Source organism: Terrapene carolina, unplaced genomic scaffold, assembly GCF_002925995.2.
Source record: "Terrapene carolina triunguis isolate 2854851 unplaced genomic scaffold, T_m_triunguis-2.0 Scaffold662, whole genome shotgun sequence".
Classification (NCBI taxonomy): domain Eukaryota; kingdom Metazoa; phylum Chordata; order Testudines; family Emydidae; genus Terrapene; species Terrapene triunguis.
In genome coordinates this window covers 2255757-2277939 of record NW_020665013.1, presented here as the reverse complement: position 1 = coordinate 2277939, position 22183 = coordinate 2255757, and the positions used below count along the sequence as shown (strand labels likewise).

At 50.7% G+C, this 22183-nt stretch overlaps 1 protein-coding gene across 2 annotated transcripts in view; it reads left to right on the top strand.

Moving 5' to 3' along the window:
• The window catches only part of LOC112118325 (excitatory amino acid transporter 4-like), a 64863-nt gene that overhangs the window by 36523 nt on the left and 6157 nt on the right, over positions 1-22183 (top strand). For both annotated transcript variants that reach the window (XM_024216586.1, XM_029913477.1), the window contains 2 exons: positions 14744-14977; positions 17492-17686. In XM_024216586.1, coding sequence (XP_024072354.1) covers positions 14744-14977; positions 17492-17686 — 429 coding nt within the window. The remainder of the gene's footprint in view (positions 1-14743; positions 14978-17491; positions 17687-22183) is intronic.

The window sequence follows — 22183 nt, the reverse complement described above, 5'->3', positions numbered from 1 at the left end:
TGACAATGGGTCATTGGATGTTGTGGAACGGCGATTCTGGGCCCGGGAAACAAGCACGGACTGGTGGGACCGCATAGTGCTGCAGGTCTGGGATGAATCCCAGTGGCTGCGAAACTTTCGCATGCGGAAGGGGACTTTCCTGGAACTTTGTGAGTTGCTGTCCCCTGCCCTGAAGCGCAATGACACCAGGATGCGAGCAGCCCTGACTGTCCAGAAGCGAGTAGCCATAGCCCTCTGGAAGCTTGCAACGCCAGACAGCTACCGGTCAGTCGCGAACCACTTTGGCGTGGGCAAATCTACCGTGGGAGTTGTTGTGATGCAAGTAGCCAACGCAATCGTTGAGCTACTGCTCTCAAAGGTAGTGACCCTGGGAAACGCGCAGGCCATCATAGATGGCTTCGCCGCGATGGGATTCCCAAACTGCGGTGGGGCTATAGATGGAACTCACATCCCTATCCTGGGACCGGACCACCAGGCCAGCCAGTACATTAACAGAACGGGCTACTTTTCAATGGTGCTGCAAGCACTAGTGGACCATCGGGGATGTTTTACAAACATCAACGTCGGATGGCCGGGCAAGGTTCATGACGCTCGCATTTTCAGGAACTCTGGTCTGTTTAGACGGCTGCAGGAAGGTATTTACTTCCCGGACCACAAAATAACTCTTGGGGATGTGGAGATGCCTACAGTGATCCTCGGGGACCCAGCCTACCCACTAATGCCCTGGCTCATGAAGCCCTATACTGGCGCCCTGGACACTGAAAAAGAACTCTTCAACTACCGGCTGAGCAAGTGCAGAATGGTGGTGGAGTGTGCTTTTGGCCGTCTCAAGGGGAGATGGAGAAGCTTACTCACTCGCTGTGATCTCAGCGAAACCAATATCCCCATTGTTATAGCAGCTTGCTGTGTGCTCCACAATCTCTGTGAGAGCAAGGGGGAGACCTTTATGGCGGGGTGGGAGGTTGAGGCAAATAGCCTGGCTTCTGATTACGCCCAGCCAGACAGCCGAGCGATTAGAAGAGCCCAGCGGGACGCGCTGTGCATCCGGGAGGCTCTGAAAGCTAGGTTCCTGAGTGAGCAGGGTAACCTGTGACTTTTAAGTTTGTGTACAGAGAAGCTGAACCTGCCCCCGTTTCTTTACCCAGTCAATGTTGACTATCCTCTCCAGTTACATACCCCCTTCACCCCCTTCCAACACACGTTTAAAAATAAAATGACTTCTATTTTGTTAATGGACACCGTTTTCTTTGTTACTGTTTTCGCGGGAATGTTTTAAACCTGGGACGCAGACTGTGGTGGGGAGTGGGTGTAGTGTACTGATGCAAATGAGGCTTCTAAACTGCAGGAATGACAGGCTCCGCAGTGGTGGACTGGTTGTTTCAACGGAGCCTGCCAGCCCTGCTGATGGGGACTGCGTGTATGTGGTGGCTATGTGACTTTGTGGCAGGGGGAGGAGGGTTACAGATCCCCTGCTGCGTGGCTCTGTGATCCAGGATAAGGACTGCTGCATAAGATCTGTAACTGCCCTCCCCCGCCACAAAGTCACAGAGCAACCCCCCGCCCCCCACAGAACATGAAAACCACCTCCCAGACTGACCAGGGTAACTAGTGACTGCACTGTGTGTGTGCCCTGCTGCTGTCCTGTCCAATTACCAACCCCCTTCCCCCCCTTCAGACAGACTCTCCTCTAAAGAACATGATGGAAACAGTAATGAACAGAAACGTATTTTTTATTAACAACCACACATGAAACTGGGGGGTGAAACTTGGACGGGGGCTTGGGTGAGGCGGGAAGGAAAGGACTTTTCAAATTTTGGGGAATGAGAGCCTTCTGGTGCTTGAGCAGTCTGCAGGGGTGGAGTGAGAGTTTTCACGGACTCTGCCACCCCTCCTTCTTTGGACTTTGGGTGAGGGGGGTATGGAACTTGGTGGCGGGGGAGGGCGGGTACTGATAGACTGCAGCGGGGCTCTGTCCTCCTGCCTCCGTTCCTGCAGAACATCCACAAGGCGCCGGAGCGTGTCCGTTTGCTCCCTCATTAGTCCAAGCAGCGTTTGAGTCGCCTGCTGGTCTTCCTGCCGCCACCTCTCCTCACGTTCCATGTGTGTCCGGTGCATTTGGAACAAGTTCTCCCTCCACTGGGTCTGCTGTGCTGCCTGGGCTCGGGAGCAGCCCATTAGTTCCGAGAACATGTCCTCCCGCGTCCTCTTCTTCCTCCGCCTAATCTGCGCTAGCCTCTGGGAGTGTGATGCCAGGCTGGGTTGGGAGACAGTCGCAGATGTGGCTGTGGGAATGGGAAAAAGGGAGTGAATTCCTCAGAAAGATAAATGTAGTTGTGAACAAAGAACATAGTCTTTCTCTGTGAACAAGACCATGCACTGTACCTATCACATGCGCACTCAGGACAAGGTCGAATTTTCGGCCCTCGCATTCAGTGCCTGGGGTCTTGCACTGCCGATTTGAGAAGCGGGGCAGGACACCGGAATTTGTGTAGCAGGCAGACATGGTAAGCCGTAGACTTGTGGCTGCTTAAAACTTTGATAGTAGCACTGGCCTCCTTTCACATTGAAAGCAATGCTAGTCCCTGCTGCCAGCAATCCGGCAAGCATCAACTCTGCCCCTGTCCCACCCCCTCGCGGCTGTCCCAGGGAAAGATCCCTGTATGCCACCCCTCTCCCGCCTCCACCGCGTGGCTGTAAACCGGCGGTTACAGTTCTGTAAAGGAACGGGCAAGCAGTCCCAATACTAACATTCCCCTACCTAATTCAAAGCAGGTCACCATGAGCGACATCACCCTGATGAGGATCTCAGACAGAGATAAAGAAAGAATGCTTCGGGAAAGCCTGCAAAGACCAGGGCCGTATGCCACCATGCTCTGCAGGGCAATGATCCCGGAGTACCTGATGGTCTCCTGGCGCGGAAACGTTTCATACCACGGAGGACCCAATAAGGCTGCTCTCCCCAGGAACCTGATGCAAAGGCTTTCCAGTTACCTCCAGGAGAGCTTCGTCGAGATGTCCCAGGAGGATTTCTGCTATATCCCCGGACATGTAGACCGCATTTTACTGTAGCTGCACTGGCAGGGACTAAACAGTAGAGCGGCTTGGGCAGAACAATCATGCAAAACCGGACATTGTTAGATTTGTTTTTAATAGTTGCACTGCCAGGGACTGAAACGTTAAGCGCCTAGGGCAAACTAATCATGAGAAACCCATTGTTGGTATTGTTAAAATTCCTGTTCTGTTAAAAATAAATGTTTAGAGGTTTAAAACACTTACTGCCTGATCCTTCCCCTGATTCTGTGTCCGGGTTAACGGCTGGGGACGGGTGGTAGGGGATCTCTGTGAGGGCGATGAAGAGATCCTGGCTGTCGGGGAAATCAGCGTTGCAAGCGCTGTCGACTGCCTCGTCCTCCTCATCTCCTTCCTCATCTTCCCCGTCCGCTAACATGTCCGAGGAACCGGCCATGGACAATATCCCATCCTCAGAGTCCACGGTCACTGGTGGGGTAGTGGTGGTGGCCGCACCTAGGATGGAATGCAGTGCCTCGTAGAAACGGGATGTCTGGGGCTGGGCTCCGGAGCGTCCGTTTGCCTCTTTGGTCTTCTGGTAGCCTTGTCTCAGCTCCTTGATTTTCACGCGGCACTGCGTTGCATCCCGGCTGTATCCTCTCTCTGCCATGGCTTTAGAGATCTTCTCGTAGATCTTTGCATTCCGTCTTTTGGAGCGCAGCTCGGAAAGCATGGACTCATCACCCCACACAGCGATGAGATCCAAGACTTCCCGATCAGTCCATGCTGGGGCCCTCTTTCTAGTCTGCGATTGCACGGCCATCTCTGCTGGAGAGCTCTGCATCGTTGCCAGTGCTGCTGAGCTCGCCACGATGTCCAAACAGGAAATGAGATTCAAACTGCCCAGACAGGAAAAGGAATTCAAATTTTCCCGGGGCTTTTCCTGTGTGGCTGGTCAGAGCATCCGAGCTCGGACTGCTGTCCAGAGCGTCAACAGAGTGGTGCACTGTGGGATAGCTCCCGGAGCTATTATCGTCGATTTCCATCCACACCTAGCCTAATTCGATATGGCCATGTCGAATTTAGCGCTACTCCCCTCGTTGGGGAGGAGTACAGAAGTCGAATTTAAGAGACCTCTATGTCGAACTAAATAGCATCGTGGTGTGGACGGGTGCAGGGTTTATTCGATGTAACGGCGCTAAATTCGACATAAACGCCTAGTGTAGACCAGGCCTCAGAGCATGAGGTTCTTGTGTTATGTGAAGGGGTAAATAAAGCTTCCTTATTCACTTTCACTACAACAGTCATGATTTTTTAGACCTCTGTCGTATCCCTCCTTAGTGGTCTCATTTCCAAGCTGAACAGTTCCAGTCTTTTTAATCTCTCCTCATATGGAAGTTGTTCCAGCTCTTAATAGTTTTTGTTGCCCTTCTCTGTATCTTTTCCAATTCCAATATATTTTGTTTGAAATGGGGCAACCAGAACTGCATTCAAGGTGATGGCGTACCATGGATTTGTATAGTGGCATTGTGATATTTTCTGTCTTATTATCTATCACTTTCCTAGTGGTTCCTAACATTGTGTTAGATTTTTGACTGCCACTGCAAATTGAGTGGATGTTTTCAGAGAACTATCCACAATGACTCCAAGATCTCTTTCTTGAGTGGTAACAGCTAATTTTAGGGTTACCATATTCAAACATTTAAAAAAGAGGACACTCCACGGGGCCCCGGCCCCGCCCCCGGCCCTGCCCCAACTCCGCCCCTTCCCCGCCCCCAGCCCCGCCCCAACCCCACCCCTTCTCCGCCCCCATTCCAACCCCTTCCCCAAAGTCCCTGCCCCAACTCTGCCCCCTCCTCTGAGCACCCCGCATTCCCCCTCCTCCCTCCCGCTCTGATCTTGGTTGGGGGTTGCTAAGTGCTTCCCTGCTCCCCACTCGCCCCCCGCCCCTGCAGCCTCTGCGCCCCCTGCTCCCCACTCGCCCTGCAGCCTCTGCACCCCCTGCCTGCCCTGCTCCCCACTCGCCCTGCAGCCTCTGCGCCCCCTGCCTGCCCTGCCCCTGCAGCCTCTGCGCTCCCCCGCCCCTGCAGCCTCTGTGCCCCCTGCTCCCCACTCGCCCTGCAGCCTCTGCACCCCCTGCCTGCCCTGCCCCTGCAGCCTCTGTGCCCCTGCCTGCCCTGCCCCTGCAGCCTCTACACACACACCCCCCTGCAGCCTCTGCTCACCCAGCCGAGGGAGAGCTGCAGGCTCCACGTGGACTCTAACACTGCCGGCTGCTCTGTGGGGGAGGAGGGAGCGGGGGAGGGGGAGGGACTCTGGCTGCTAGAGGCCCTAGTGGCTGGGAGCGGCTTTCAATCAGGCCAGGCGTCCAATCAGCCGCGCCGCACTCCGCAGGAGGGGAAATCCCGGACATTTCTTCTTGATTAGAAATCCCCCCCGGATGGCCATTTAACACTGAAAAACCCGGACATGTCCGGGGAAATCCGGACAGATGGTAACCCTAGCTAATTTAGACCCCATCATTTTATATGTATAATTGACATTAGGTTTTCCAATGTGCATCACTTTGCATTTATCAACATTGATTTTATCTGCCATTTTGTTACCCAGTCACCCAGTTTTGTGAGATCCCTTTGTAACTCTTCACAGTCACCTTTGGGCTTAACTATCTTGAGTAATTTTGTATTGTCTGCAAATTTTGCCACTTCCCTGTTTACCCCCTTTTCCAGATCAATTATGAATATGTTGAACAACTCTGGTCCCAGTACAGATCCCTGGGGCACACTGCTATTTACCTCTTCATTCTGAAAACCATATATTCCTATCCTTTGTTTCCTATCTTTTAACCAGTTACTGATCCATGAGAGAACCTTCCTTCTTACTCCATGACAGCTTACTCTGTTTAAGAACCTTTGGGAAGGGACCTTGTCAAAGGCTTTCAGAAAGTCTAAGTGCACTCTGTCCACTGGATCACCCTTGTCCACATGCTTGTTGACTCCCTCAAAGAATTCTCATAGATTGATGAGGCATGATTTCCCTTTACAAAAACCATGTTGTCAAGTTTCAGGGGGTAGCCGTGTTAGTCTGTATCCACAAAAACAACAAGGAGTCCGGTGGCACCTTAAAGACTAACAGATTTATTTGGGCATAAGCTTTCATGGGTAAAAAACCTCACTTCTTCAGATGCATGGAGGGAAGATTACAGATGCAGGCATTATATAATGACACATGAAGAGAAGGGAGTTACCTCACAAGTGGAGAATCAGTTTTGACAGGGCCAATTCGACCAGGGTGGATGTAGTCCACTCCCAATAAAAGATGAGGAGGTGTCAATTCCAGGAGAGGCAAAGCTGCTTTTGTAATGCGCCAGCCACTCCCAGTCCCTATTCAACCCAAATTAATGGTGTTAAATTTGCAAATGAATTTTAGTTCTGCTGTTTCTCTTTGAAGTCTGTTTCTGAAGTTTTTTTGTTCAAGTATAGCTACTTTAAAATCTGCTATAGAATGTCCAGGGAGCTTGAAGTGTTCTCCTACTGGCTTTTGTATGTTACCATTCCTGATGTCCGATTTGTGTCCATTTATTCTTTTACGTAGGGACTATCCAGTTTGGCCAATGTACATGGCAGAGGGGCATTGCTGGCATATGATGGCCTATATAACATTAGTAGACGTGTAGGTGAATGAGCCCTTGATGGTGTGGCTGATGTGGTTGGGTCCTCTGATGGTGTCGTTAGAGTGGATATGGGGACAGAGTAGGCAACGAGGTTTACTACAGGGATTGGTTCCTTGTTGGTTCCATGTTGGTTCCTTGTTGGTTCCATGTTGACTCTTGCTCAACAAATTGTGTTACTTTTATGTGTCTGATAATTCTGTTCTTTACTGTAGTTTCAACTAATTTGCCTGGTACTGAAGTTAGGTTTACCAGCCTGTATTTGTCAGGAGCGCCCCTGGAGCCTTTTTAAAAAATGTGTCACATTAGCTACCCTCCAGCCATCTGGTACAGAGGCTGATTTAAGCAATAGGTTACATATTACAGACCTGCGGGTGGCTATCTTACAACAGAAAAACTTCAAAAACAGACTCCAATGAGAGACTGCTGAGCTGGAATTGATATGCAAACTAGATACAATCAACTTAGGATTGAATAAGGACTGGGAATGGCTGAGCCATTACAAACATTGAATCTATCTCCCCTTGTAAGTATTCTCACACTTCTTATCAAACTGTCTGTACTGGGCTATCTTGATTATCACTTCAAAAGTTTTTTTTCTCTTACTTAATTGGCCTCTCAGAGTTGGTAAGACAACTCCCACCGGTTCATGCTCTCTGTATGTGTGTATATATATCTCCTCAATATATGTTCCATTCTATATGCATCCGAAGAAGTGGGCTGTAGCCCACGAAAGCTTACGCTCTAATAAATTTGTTAGTCTCTAAGGTGCCACAAGTACTCCTGTTCCTTTTGCGAATACTAGAGTTAGTAGTTCTGCAATTTCACATTTGAGTTCCTTCAGAACTCTTGGGTGAATACCATCTGGACCTGGTGACTTATTACTGGTTAATTTAACAATTTGATCCAAAACCTCCTCTACTGACACCTCAATCTGCGACACTTCCTCAGATATGTCATCTAATAAGAATGGCTCAGGTGTGGGAATCTCCCTCCCATCTTCAGCAGTGAAGACCGATACAAAGAATTCATTTAGCGTCTCCGCAATGGCCTTATCTTTCTTCAGTGCTCCTTTAGCACCTCGATTGTCCAATGGCCACACTGATTGTCCTTAGCCCTGCCAGCCATGGATTTTTCCCTGATGTCTTTACTTTCCTTATTAATTTTCTACCCTTTGTTGTATTTATCTATTCCCCCTTTTTCCATTTGTTATATTATGCTTTTCTATTTCTAATCGCTGCCTTCACTTCCCCATTGAACCATGGATGGCCTTTTAGCCAAAGTTGTCCTCTTTCATGTGGAATTGTGGCTTTGGGGCATCTAATTAACGCTTCTTAGAGAACTCACCATTGTAATCCAGATTTTTCTGTCTACATTTTTCCTCGCAGTCAATTTTGCTCAGACTTTTTCCTCAGTGTTGGGGAATTAGGCCCTTTGAAGTATGTATATTACTGGCTGGGCCTGTCCTCTGTTTACCCATATTGAATGTAACCGGGTCATGATCACTGGTCCTTAGACAATCACCAGCTCCCAGCCCTGTGATTAATTCATCTGTATCCAGTATAGCATTCCTTCATGTTGGATGCAATACCTTTTGTGTTAGAAAATTATCTATATTTTTTAGAACTCTAACAATGTTTTACTGCTGGCTGAATGCAACCTCCAGCGTATGTCTCCCAGATTGAAGTCCCTCATAACAACACAATTTTTCTGAACACACATAACAGACCGAAGTAACTCATACTGTTCTCTGTTTGATTCAGTGGTCTGGGCTTTGCTAATAGCACTTTGATCCATATGCATACAAGATCCTTGGGTCTGAGTTATCGATACCTCTAACACAGGTAATGGCATCTTTTGCCCACTCAGATCTTCCTAAACAGGTTATAAGCAGTGACTTTAACATTCTAGTCATGTGAATTGTCCTACCAGGTTTCAATAATACCAATCATATCGAATTTCTTCTCTATCAATGAGAATTTCCAATTCCTCTTGCTTGGTACCCAGACTCTTAGCTTTGGCATTAAAACAACTGAAAAATTTCTTCTCTTCTCATTCTTTGCCACATCAGTTCAATTTGTTCCCAGCGTACTGCATTTGAGTTTGTACCACATTTGCCTTCTTAGTATCCTCCCCTTGTGTTGCTAGCTTAATGTCCTCCTGGCTGCTCCAGTTAGTCTCCGATGAATGGGCCACTTCACACCTCTCAGCCACCTGTGCTGCAGATTGATGTGCCCAGCCTCTTCCCCAAACACTAGGACCAGATTTGGGGCAGGGACTCTGCATCTCCAATCTTCTGCCTCCATCTGGTTCATGCTCTCCTCTCAGCCCCCCCTCCCCCTCCCGCCCTGCTTCTTTCCTCCTTTCTCATAGGCCCTCCAAGCTTACCAGGGCATGAAGTGGCAAGAAGAGTGGAGCTGGTGTGTAGTGTCCGGAGCAGTGGGTGGGCTCAGAGCAGCAGGGGATGTCAGACTGCAATGGGCATAGTGCAGAGAATGTTGGATATGGAGCGGCATCAGAGCAATGGGAGGGAGTCTGAACAATTGCAGAGCATATGGGGTTTTGGAGCTGTCGGGGTATTAGAACAGTGCATGGAAGAGTGGGGAGAAAAGGAGGGGGTCAGAGCTGTGCAGAAGGGGATGCTGGGGTGGTTTTGTCAGTCTCCCAAAACTCTCACATCCATTCCCAACCAAGTTTGTCCACCTCTTCAAAAAAAGTCTCCACTGACTCCATGCTAGTCCCTGCACTGCTGCTGCATCCTCACCCCTGCACCCACAGCTCCTCAATGTGGGTCCTGTGCTGACACCTGCCTCTCTATGGGAAGGAGGGCAAAGCAGGGTGTGCTGGAGAGGCAGACACAGGAGGTGATGCAGGGGCAGTGAAGGGACTAATATGGAGCAGCGTGTTCTGTGGCCAGGATAATCATTGCCAAGGAGCCAGAGACAGTGAAGAGGGTGGGAGTACATGGGGGTGCAGAGAAAATATTTTTTTTAAAAGCAAAGGAATTAAATGCTCAAAAACCTTAATGCAGTGTTACGATTGGCCAGCAGTGCCCCATATCCTTCCAGAGCGTGGAGAGAGACTAAACAAAGAAACCTCTGAAAACTAGGAAATACGAAGTTAAGATACATGCCACAACCCTTGTTAAGTTGTTCCAATGGTTAATTACCCTCACTATTAAAGATGTGTGCCTTATTGCTAGTCTGAATTTATCTGGCTTCAGCTTCCAGCCATTGGGTCATGTTAGACCTTTCTCTGCTAGAGTGCAGAGCCCTCTGGTATCAAATTTCTGTTCCCGTGTAGGTACTTAAAAATGTGTATTGTTTGCCTGTGCCCAGCTTCCCAAGCAATCTAGATCACCCTGTGTCAATGCCCTGGCCTTTTTATCCAGATACTCCTGTACTGAGACTAATAACTTGTAATTGACTACGGCACCCTCCAGAAGGGTGTCCAGTCTGGATTTGAGGAGATCAAGAGGTAAAGACTCCACCACTTCCCTTGGTAGTTTGTTAACCTTTAACCCATTCCTAGTGGCTGTTATCAGCTCCGGCAGTTGGCACAGTTAAGGTTGCATTGCAGGGCTGGCATGTACCTTAACTTTGTATTTTCTGATTTTCAGAGGTTTAGGTTTAGCCACTGTTCCCATTCTGGAAGGGCAGGAAGCATCACTGGGCAACTTTAACTCTGCATTAATGAAGTTTTGGGACATTTAATATATATTTGCCCCTTGAGCTAGAAGTGTTGTTGGTAGCAGTAGTAGGCAGTTATCCTGTATATGGATCAGCCAATAGAGGGGTATGTGACACACGTTTTATCAGTGGACAATACATTGCTTGCCACACAGCAGTAGAATGTTGGGTATCAGGACTCTTGGGTTCTGTTTCTGAGCCTGGGACAGGAGTGGTTAGAGCAGTTGTTACAGCCAAGAGAGCCAAGTGCATAGGTTCAGCAGACTCTAGTTGAAAGGATGAGTGACTGAATCTTGGATCTGGATATTAGACATCTGGCATCTGTTCCTAATTGCCAGGAGTCCTGTTCGCTGTAAAATGGGGGGATGATACCGGTCTCCCTAAGGCAAGGGTCTGAAGCCTTGCCCAGCGAAAAGGGCTGTGAACTCAAAAAGTCGTGCATCCAACATGGGGGAAGTCTATATTAGACCTTGTCTTGACAGCTAAAGAGGAACTGAGCACAGAACTAAAAATGAATGGTAGCTTAGGCACAAGTGATCATGACTTACCACATTTATAATGTGCAAACAGAATAGAGTTCAGACCAGTGATATCAATACTTAGGGTATGTCTACACCCAGCCGCTAGTTCGGCGGCTGGCAATCGAAGTTCTGGGTTCGACTTATCGCGTCTTGTCTGGACGCGATAAGTCGAACCAGGAAGTGTTCGCCGTCGACTGCAGTACTCCAGCTAGACGAGAGGAGTACCGTGGAGTCGACGGGGGGAGCCTGCCTGCCGCATGTGGACCGAGGTAAGTTCGAACTAAGGTACTTCGAACTTCAGCTACGTTATTCACGTAGCTGAAGTTGCGTACCTTAGTTCGATTTGGGGGTTTAGTGTAGACCAAGCCTTAGTGCTTTAAAAGGGCCAGTTTCACAAAGCTGAAAACAATTATGAGCCAAGTCAGATGGGAGGAAGAATTGAATCAGAAAAAAGTGAATGACTGTGAATTAAGACCACTTTACAAGGCTATGTCTACACTACAGACCTTACAGGGGCACAGCCCTATCGCTGCAGCGGCACTGCTGTAAGGTCTCCCATGTGGCTGCTCTCCCGCCAGCATAATTAAACCACCCCAACGAGCAGCAGTAATTCTGTCAGCAGGAGAGTGTCTCCCGCCAACATAGCGCTGCCCACACCAACGCTTTTGTCTGTGAAACTTATGTCTGTCGGGGGGTGTTTTTTCATACCCCTGACTCAAAGTTTTACCGACAAAAGTGCTAGTGTAAACATAGCTCTAGTTGGATTAAAAACTGACTAACTGATGGGTCTCAAAATGTCATTGTAAATGGGGAATCATTGAGTAGGTGTGTTTCTAGTGGGGGTCCACAGGGATCAGTTCTTGGCCCTACGCTACTTAACATTCTTATCAATAACCTGAAAGAAGACATAAAATCATCGATGATAAAGTTTGCAAATGACACAAAAATTGGGGGAGTGGTAAATACTGAAGAGGTCAGATCTGGATCGCTTGGGAAGCTGGGAGCAAGCAAAATATACTTTTAATACAGCAAAATGTGTATGTGTACATCTGGAAACAAAGAATGGAGGCCATACTTCCAGGATGGAGAACACTATCCTGGGAAGCAGTGACTCTGAAAAAGGTTTGGGGGTCAAGGTAGAGGTGGACAATCAGCTGAACATGAGCTCCCAGTGCGACGCTGTGCTCAAAAGGTCTAATGCAATCCTTAGGTGCATAAGCAAGGGAAATCTTGAGTAGGAGTAGAGAGGTTATTTTACCTCTGTATTGGCCTGGGTGTGACTGTTGCTGGAATCCCGTGTCCAGTTCTGGTGCCCACAATTCAAGAAGGATGTTGGTAAATTGGAGCGGGTTCAGAGAAAAGCCATTAGAATGATTAAAGGATAAGAAAACCTGCCTTGTAGTGATAGACTCAAGCAGCTCAGTCTATTATAACAAAGAAACGGTTACGGTGCGACTTGATTACACTCTAAATACCTACATAGGAAACAAATATTTGATAATGGGCTTTTCAGTTGAGTACAGAAGGTCGAACACTATCCAATGGCTGGACATTGAAGATAGCCCCATTCAGATTGAAAATAGGGCACACATTTTTAATGGTGAGAGTAATTAACCATTGGAACAATTTACTATGGGGCGTGGTGGATTCTCTATCATAAACAATTTTAAAATCAAGATTGGTTTTTTTCTAAGGGGTCTGCTCTAGGAGTTCTCCTGGGGCTGTTCTCTGGCCGGTGCTCTACAGGAAGTCAGACTAGATGATCACAATGGTCTCTTCTGGCCTTGGAAGCTATGAATAGGTGACAGCATTGACTGGAGATTCTGAGCCTTGAACTCTTGGCACTCCTGGCTCCTAGCTCAGGGCACCTCGGCTGGTGGGTATTTTGTGGGGAAGGGACCCTCAGACTGTTGAAGAATGGAGATTGAAGGAGGCAGGCCTGTCCTACAAAATTCAGGACCCCAAACTCATGGACCCACCAAAAATGTTGCTCTAAAGCCAACTCTGGAGTCAGGACTCCTGGTTCTTATCTTCCTCTCAGTAACTGGGTCACTCTGTGGTGCTGGGCAAATCACATAACCTCTGTGTGGCTCAGGTTGACTATCTGTTCAGTGCTGTGACGGCTTTGTATGGAAGAATTAAGAGCACAGTGTTTTCTTTCACAGGTGGGATGTGGGGTTTTCCCTTTCCCCTGGATTAATGGAATGTGCTGGACTGGCAGGCCTGGTCTCTCTGCTGAGACTATTTTGTGTGATGGTTTTGTTGGGAAATAGCCACTTGTCCACTGCATTGGGACCATCACAGTGATTCGGAAGGGAAGGCTCCTTGCAGCACTTGTAACACTGAGCCACCTCCTTAAACAGGAATGCACCGAGTCAAGCTAGTGCGTGCAGCTTGTGAGGAGCCCGTTCTTCTCATGCAGGGCTAGAACCAATAACTCCCTCCTCTGATCACTGACATCAAAGTCATTTGGCTTCGAAATGCTTTGCTCTCATGCATGCCCAGCTGAAGGAAAGGGCACATTCAATGACTGCAACCTGAGTTGCAGGAGATTTCTACTATGCAAGGGCCAGGGTGAGTCGGGGAGAGCTATGGCAAAGGGAGTTGCCAAGGGGCATTGGGGCAGACAAGCCCCTAAAACTATGGCACATTATCCAAATCAGGTCAAAATCTCCGAAGGACAGGCTTCCTCCGGGGAGCCCTAGCTGCCGCCTCCTGCTGGGAATGTGCTTTCACGCTGACTCCGGGAGGGGCAGAGGAAAGCAAGATGCCTGAACTTTTACAAACTTCCCATGGCTGAGTGTGAGCCCTGAGCCTCTTGAATGCGAACGTTTGACTAGGAGTCCCTGGGGTGAGCCCTGAGCCATGAGTGTGAGCCATGAGTGTAAGCCTCAAAGCCACAGTCTGAGCTCTGAGTGGGAGCCAGGAGTCCTGAGAGGGACCCTGAGAACCTGAAGGGTGTGTCCATGGAGCCATGGTTCTCTTTTGTCTAATATCTTTCCCTAACTTCACCTTCCTGTGATCTCCTCCATCTCAGGGCTAGGGCGCCTCCCGCTGGCAGGCAGTCCTGCACTCACAGGACGGATCAGAGCCAGGAGACCTGCACTCATGAGATGGGAGCCCTGCGCTGCCAGGAAGGGATGGGACCTGAGAGCCCTGTGCTCGCGGGATAGGATCAGGGCTGGGAGCCCTAGCTAGGAAGCACTGTAGGGTGAGACGGGAATGGAGGAGCAGAGAGGGCAGGGTCCACGCAGGAGAGGATGTAAGGGTTGATGCAAACATAATTCAGACAAAATGTTTCCTGACCAGTCCCTCCTTTTACTTCTCTGCTTGGACCTGAGTTCAGCAGCGCTAGCAACATTTGCTCCTCTGAGTCCCACTGATATTTCAAGAAGTGTTTACGTGAAAATATCTGCGTAGCCAGTGTTTCCATGATGCTTCTGCCTGCATCTCGCCCCGAGTTAATGCTACCTTCCGGGTGGAGGGGCCTGGCTGGGAGGGAACAGAAAAGGATTTGGGGAGCCCGTCATGCAGAGGCCCGTGCCATCATGGAGGGGTGGATTTCAGTGGAGCAGCAATCCCACCCAGTGCCCCAGCCTGTGCAGTCAGCAGGGAACTGAGGCCACTGACAGACAAACAGACATTGCTTGGTCATTTGAATCCACAGGCAGCTCTCTGCTCTCCCTGCAGCTTCCAGGAGGGGGCAGCCATAGCCCCATCTGGCAACTCCGTGAGTGGCCTGTGTCTTTGGGTGCCCCAACCTCCTGTGACTCTGTCCGGAGCAGGGGAGCCGATGCAGTTATGTGCGAGTCTGGAGGCCAGTTCTAAGCCCTAGTCCCTGTGTCCTGTGACAGGTACGCCCCAGTCGGGATCCTATTCTTAATCGCTGGCAAGATTCTGGAGATGGACGACTTAGCAGTGATGGGGGGCCAGCTGGGAATGTACACACTCACCGTCATCGTGGGGCTGCTGATACACTCCCTGTGTGTCCTGCCTCTGCTGTACTTCATCGTCACCCACAAGAACCCATGGGTGTTCATCGCAGGCCTTCTGCAGGCCCTCATCACCGCATTGGGCACCTCCTCAAGGTATGCTGCTTCCCAGGCAGACTGCGCTGGGCAGGGGCACTGCAGCCCGTGGGTAGGTTTGCCAGGCATCCGGTTTTCAACCGGAATTCCCGGTCGAAAAGGGACCCTGGTGGCTCCGGTCAGCACTGCAACCCGGGCTGTTAAAAGTCCGGTCGGTGACACAGACCTGCTAAGGCAGGCTCCGCACAGCTCCCGTAAGCAGCCAGCATGTCCCTGCAGCCCCTAGGCACAGGGGTGATCAGGGAAGCTCCGTGCACTGCCCTCACCCCAAACACCAGCTCTGCAGCGCCCGTTGGCCAGGAACCACACCAATGGGAGCTGCGGGGGCGGCGCCTGTGGATGCGGGCAGCGTGCACCGTGCAGAGCCGCCTGGCTGCACCTCCGCCTAGGGGCCAGATATGCCGGCCGCTTCCGGGAGCAGCATGGAGCCATGGCAGGCAGGGAGCCTGCCTTAGCCCCACTGACTGGGAGCCATCTGAGGTAAGTGCTGCCCGGCTGGAGCCCAAACCCTCTGTCCCAGCCTGGAACCCCCTCCCCGGGCCCCTTCAGGGCCTTCCTCCCTCCCGGAGTCTGCACCCCGCACCCCCTCTTGCACCCCTACCCCAGCCCGGAGTCCCCTCCCACACCCTGAACCCATCATTTCTGGCCCCACCCTGGAGCCCACACCCCCAGCCCAGAGCCCATATCCCCTCCCACAGTCCAACTCCTTGCCCCAGCCCAGTGAAAGTGAGTGAGGGTGGGGGAGAATGAGCAATGGAGGAAGGGGGGCTGGATTGAGTGGGGGGCAGCGCCTCAGAGAATGGGCAGGCCCTCGGGGGAGGGGCAGGGCAGGGGCGTGGCAAGGGTGTTCGGTTTTGTGCAATTAGAAAGTTGGCAACTCTACCCATGGGGGAGGGCTGGGGAGCTAATTAGACATGATGGGACACATGCTCAGAAGCTCCCGTTATTCTCAGTGGATGCTGAACTCTTGCCACCACCAGGCCATGGTGTGGGAGTCCCAGCTTCTTGCCCTAGAACCCAGTCCCAAGCCCAGCAAAGTCCCATGGCCTTCCTTGGGCCCTGGATTGGGGCTGTGATCATGAGGGCATGCTGCCTCCATCTACGTGCATTAGTGAATGTCCCAGCCCTCTAAGGGGGCTTATGTACCTGTCTGGGAAGGAGAGCGGTGGCGACTTAGCTGCTGGCCCTGGACTGCATGCCTGAGCTCAGGGCCCAAACTCACATAGCACTGGCCTGGCCTGGGGGAGACTCTCAGCGTGCCACTCACACACACACACTCACGCACACACTCACATGTGCTCACACACACACACACACACACGCACGCACTCTCATAGACACGTAGTAACACACACAAATGCTCGCACACACTCACATGTGCCCTCACACACATGCTCTCATGCACATGCACTCACACACATGCTCACGCACTCACACACATGCTCTCTCACACACTCGCTTTCACGCACTCACACATGCGCACTCACACATGCACATTCACACGCTCTCACACACATGCTCACATGCATGCACTCACAATCATACTCTCACACATACACACACACACATGCATTCACTCTCACACATGCATTCACACATGCTCTCACAAATGCACACTCACTCTCACACGCACTCACACGTGCTCTCACATGCATGCTCACACACATGCATTCACACATGCTCTCACACTCACATATGTTCTCACGCATACATACACATACATTCACTCACACACAGTCATGCACTCACACATGCTCTCATACACATGCACTCACACACACGCTCTCACATGTGCTCTCACACACTCACACAAACACACTCAGACAAGGCTGTCTAGTCTTTCTCAGTGATTGGGGAGAAGGTCCTCAAGACCCTTGTCTAAGACTGGTGCAAAGAAGCTCAGGATGGTGCCACCCTCCTGCAGAACAAACAGCTTTCTGTGGAACCCGCTGCTAGGCCCGCTCCTGACCTGACACCATCACTCCCAGCCAGCAGCAGGGCTGGGAGTCCTGACACTCTCAGGCAGCTGCAATGTGCACTATACTATCAAGAGACCCACTCAGCCTGCACCCCATCCCAGCAGCCACTTCTGACCTCCCCCTCTACACCTTGCAGGGCAAGAAAGCACGGATGTGGGATAATAACAAACCAGGGAAGGGCCAAGCATGCTGGAGTGCGTGGCCTTTGCTATTTCCTAGAGGAAGGCAGCATGGTCTAGTGGTTAGAGCTCTGGGAGTCAGGAAACCTGGGTTCTATTCTTGGCTCTGAGCTTAACTCTCCATGTCACCTTGGGCAAGTCCCTTTCCACTTTTGTGCCTCACTCTACAATACAGAGGTTCTTGGAGGCACCATGCCAGGGGCCAAGCCCTTGGTCCTTCCCCCCAGCGTAGGCTCCAGTAGCCTTCAGGGCCTATTGCTGAGGGAGTGGGGTCACAAAACGCCTCCGGCCAGAGCCCACTCCCTAGTGCAGAGGTTGGGTGTGGCTTTTTCATGGTGTTTGGGGTTTCCTTTCAGCTCGGCCACGCTCCCCATTACATTCAGGTGCTTGGAAGAAAACAACGGGGTGGACAGGCGCATCACCAGGTTCGTTCTGCCCGTAGGCGCGACCATTAACATGGATGGCACGGCTCTATACGAGGCCCTGGCAGCCATCTTCATCGCACAAGTCAACAACTACGAGCTCGACTTCGGGCAAATCATCACAATCAGGTGACTGGGCCCAAGAATCTGTGCCGCTGAGAGGGAGTCTGGCATTGGGGGACTGCCAGGGCTTGACGGCAGACCCCAAAAGGATCAGGCACCTGTTCTGCTTCCAAAAGGGACTGAGAAGAGGGGGAAACAACAAATTCAGTCTAGAGAGGGCCCCACCACAGAGACCCCACCAACCTCATCCCTTTCCCCATTCTGTCCATCTCCACCATGTTCCTAATGCAGTCCCTATAGTAGTGAGGTGCCCTGATTGTCTGGAGATGAGCAGAGGGGAGGAGCTGGCTGTCCCATCCCTCAGAGCCCAGAAATCTCCCGTTGAAATGGGTGAGTGCAGGGGAGGGCACATGCTGCTGCTGGGACACCGTGGACCAGAGTATGGATTCAGGAAGCAGCCTGGGTTCATGGCCACTGCAAGTGTGCACTGTGCTGCATGCTCGACCAGTCACTGCCCACGGGGATGGCAAGGGCCTGCTTGGTGACCGAGGCCAGAGAGCTGTTGAAACTGCAGCTGATGGGATTTGAGCACCTTTGTGATACACTGAATTTATTACTCGCGCTACCTGCCTCTTTGGGTGACACTGGCTCTGTGAACCGGTGCTGGACTAGATTGGCGCATAGGAGAACTCCTGCCTCTCTCAAAGTTTGCAGGAGGGTTCTTCACCCCACGGCAGGGGCTGGGAGTTTGACTCCCCCGGGCTAGGTTGTTCCATTCAGTCCCGGCTCGGGTGGATTGTGCTGTGGCTCTTGTTTGTAAAAAGGGATGAGATAGCACCAGGATCTGAGCAGTCCTGCACTTTGTGGAGTTTGAACTCCGCACCAAAGGTCATAGCTCCAGCCCCTCTACAGGCTGCATGTTTATATCACAGATCTTTCCAGCTGCTGACCAGTCTCTGTCCATAAGTCCCTTCTGAGCCATTTCTCACTCTGGAATCATAACCCAAAGCCAGGGAAACTGCTTCCCTGCAGGGCCTGCCTTAAAACTTGAGACCCTTTCGGGTATGTCTATACTGCCATTAGACACCTGTGGCTGCCCCATGCCATAGAACAGGGGTGGGGAACCTACGGCCTGTGGGCCAGATCCGGCCCATTGCTTAATTTCATCCAGCCCATGCATCCCATTGGCTGGGGAGGCTGTGCCTCCCCAAACAGCCAGGCGTGGACCTGCTCACGCTCCTCCCTGCCCAGGCCCTCTCCCCTCCTGTTCACCGCCACGCAGTGTGCAGTTCCTCCAGTCCCCCTGTGCTCCAGCCAGGGCTGGGGGGCTGCCCACCCGCCCTCCTGGCACTCTGGGGCTGGGCAGACTTGTGTGCCATCCACCCTACTTTTGGTCTGGCCCAGTATGGCCGTTCTTATGTTCTTGATGAGACCTTACTGGATACTGTGTCCAGTTCTGACCTCCATGCCTCAAAAAGGATGTTGAAAAATTGGAGAGGGCTCAGAGCAGAGTTACAAGAATGATTCAAGGTCTGGAGAACCTACCTTGCAGTGAGAGCATAAAGAAGCTCAATATATTTAGCTTATCAAAGAGAAGGGTCAGAGGTGACTTGATCACAATCTATACGTTCCTACCCGGTGAGAAGATTTCTGATAGCAGAGCTCTTTAATCTTATAGATTCATAGACATAAGGTCAGAGGGGTCTGTTTTGATCATCAGTTCTGACCTCCTCCATAACTCTAGCCATAGTTTCTGGGAGAACTAGAGCAGATCTTTTAGAAAGATGTCCAATCTTGATTTAAAGACTGCAAGTAACAGCTAATCCACTATGTTCCTTGGTAAGTTGTTCCCATGGTTAGTTACTCTCATTATTAAAAATTGTTCCTTACTTCCAGCCATTGGATTTTTTTCTACCTTTGTCCACTAGATTGAAGAACCCTCTAGCATTATATATTTTCTTCTCATAGAAGTACTTACAGACTCCTCACCACACATGCAGTGCAGGGTTTGGATGGTAGCAGTAAATAAGGCAGGGGCTACACACTGACTGAGGAATACTGAACAAGCTGCCTCCTTCACTGAGCATTGTCCGTCCTTTGCACTGAATGAGGTGCAATCCTGTGGAAACATAGGCCTGGTCCACACTAGGACTTTAATTCGGATTTAGAAGCGTTAATCCGAATTAACCCTTCACCCGTCCACACTACGGAGCCTGTTAATTCGAATTAAAGGGCCCTTTAAATCGATTTCTGAACTCCACCTCGACGAACGGAGTAACGTCAAAATCGATTTTGTTAATCCGAATTAGGGTTAGTGTGGCCACAAATCGATGTTATTGGCCTCCAGGAGCTATCCCACAGTGCACCACTGACCGCTCTGGACAGCAATCTGAACTCGCATGCACTGGCCAGGTAGACAGGAAAAGACCCATTAAAATTTGAATTGCATTTCCTGTTTCCTGTTTGCTCAGCGTGGAGAGCACAGGTGACCCCAGATACCTCAGCTCATCAGCACAGGTAACCATGCAGGCTGATAATCGAAAAAGAGCACCAGCATGGACCACACGGGAGGTACTGGATCTGATCGCTGTATGGGGTGAGGATTCAGTGCTAGCAGAACTTCGTTCAAAGAGACGAAATGCCAAAACTTTTGATAAAATCTCCAAGGGCATGATGGAGAGAGGCCACAATAGGGACTCAGATCAGTGCCGCGTGAAAGTGAAGGAGCTCAGACAAGCCTATCAAAAAACAAAGGAGGCAAACGGTCGCTCCGGGTCAGAGCCGCGGACATGCCGCTTCTACGCAGAGCTGAATGCAATTCTAGGGGGGGCCGCCACCACTACCCCACCTGTGATCGTGCAAACCGGGTCTGGGATAGTCTCTACACCTGAGGATTCTGAGGGTGGGGAAGATGAGGATGAGGAGGAGGAGGAGGAAGATCAGGATCTTGCAGAGAGCACCCAGCACTCCGTTCTCCCCAACAGCCAGGAGCTTTTTCTCACCCTGACTGAAGTACCCTCCCAAGCCTCCCAAGCCAGTAGCCAAGACCATGACCCCATGGAAGGGACCTCAGGTGAGTTTACCTTTTAAAATATAAAACATAGTTCAAAAGCAAGGTTTTTTAATGATTATTTTGCCCTGAGGACTTGGGATGCATTCGCAGCCAGTACAGCTACTGGAAAAGTCTGTTAACGTGTCTGGGGATGGACCGGAAATCCTCCAGGGACATTTCCATGAATCTCTCCTGCAGGTACTCCAAAAGCCTTGCCACAAGGTTTCTGGGCAGTGCCGCTTTATTCCGTCCTCCATGGTAGGACACTTGTCCACGCCATGCTTGCAGCAAGTAATCTGGTATCATTGCCTGACAAAGCCTGGCAGCGTATGGTCCCGGTGTTTGCTGGCATTCAAGCAACATCCGTTCTTTATCTCGCTGTGTAATCCTCAGGAGAGTGATATCGCTCATGGTAACCTGCTTGAAATATGGGAACTTAATTAAGGGGACAGAGGTGGCCGTTCCTACTGTGCTGTTTGCCTGTGGCTGATAAGAAATCCTTCCCTGCAGTTAGCTTTTAGCAGGGGTGGGGGGGGGGGGTGGGTTTGGTTTCAGCAGGGATTCCCTGTTACTAGCCACGCGGTCGGCTGCTTGCCTGTGGCTGATAAGAAATCCTTCCCTGCAGTTAGCTTTTAGCAGGGGCGAGGGGGCTTAGTTTGGTTTCTGCCTCTTCAGATCCCCTTTTCATCCCTTCAGTTATCCTTGTCTTTACCCCCTTTGCTTTGTTTCTCCCAAACATCCCTCTCCAAGTGCCCCATGTCTCTGCCTATCCCTTCCCACCTTCCCTTTTCAAGCCTCTCCCACCCAGTTTCTGCCCCACTTTCCCTGAAAGACAATGGCTTACCATGGCTGAATGCAAGCAGAATTCTGTTGCCCGGACCTGCGTCTGTGATCTCTAACACCAAAGCCACAGGCACTCAATATTAAGATGGAAAATGCGACCTTGTACTGAAATCACATGTGCTATGTAATGTGAATAGTGATCACCATGAAAGAGTGCAAGCATTGTTCTGTAAAATGTATCATTTTAAAAACTTCTCTCCTTTTTTTCAACCCTCCCTCTAGCAGCTGCAAATGTCTCAAGCCTCACTCCTGCGTCCAGAAGGCTATCTCAGATAAGGCGTCGTAGAAAGATGACGAGAGAAGACATGTTCAAAGAAATAATGAAATCCACCCACAATCAAAGAGCTCATTTGGATGAGTGGAAGGACACTGTATCTAAATTTAGGAAAGATGCCAGTGACCGTGAGGTCTTGAGGGATGCTCGAGATGAGAGGTGGCAGGCTGCAACGCTGGGGCTGCTGCGTGAGCAAACGGACATGCTCCGGCGTCTGGTGGAGCTTCAGGAACGGGAGCAGGATGTCAGACTGCCGCTGCAGCCGCTGTATAACCTACCTCCCCCCTCACCATGTTCCATATCCTCCTCACCCAGACGTGTAAGAACGCGGGGGGGGATGCTGCGTGCACCCTCTCACTCCACCCCAGGGGAGAGCCCAAGCAAAAGGCTGTCA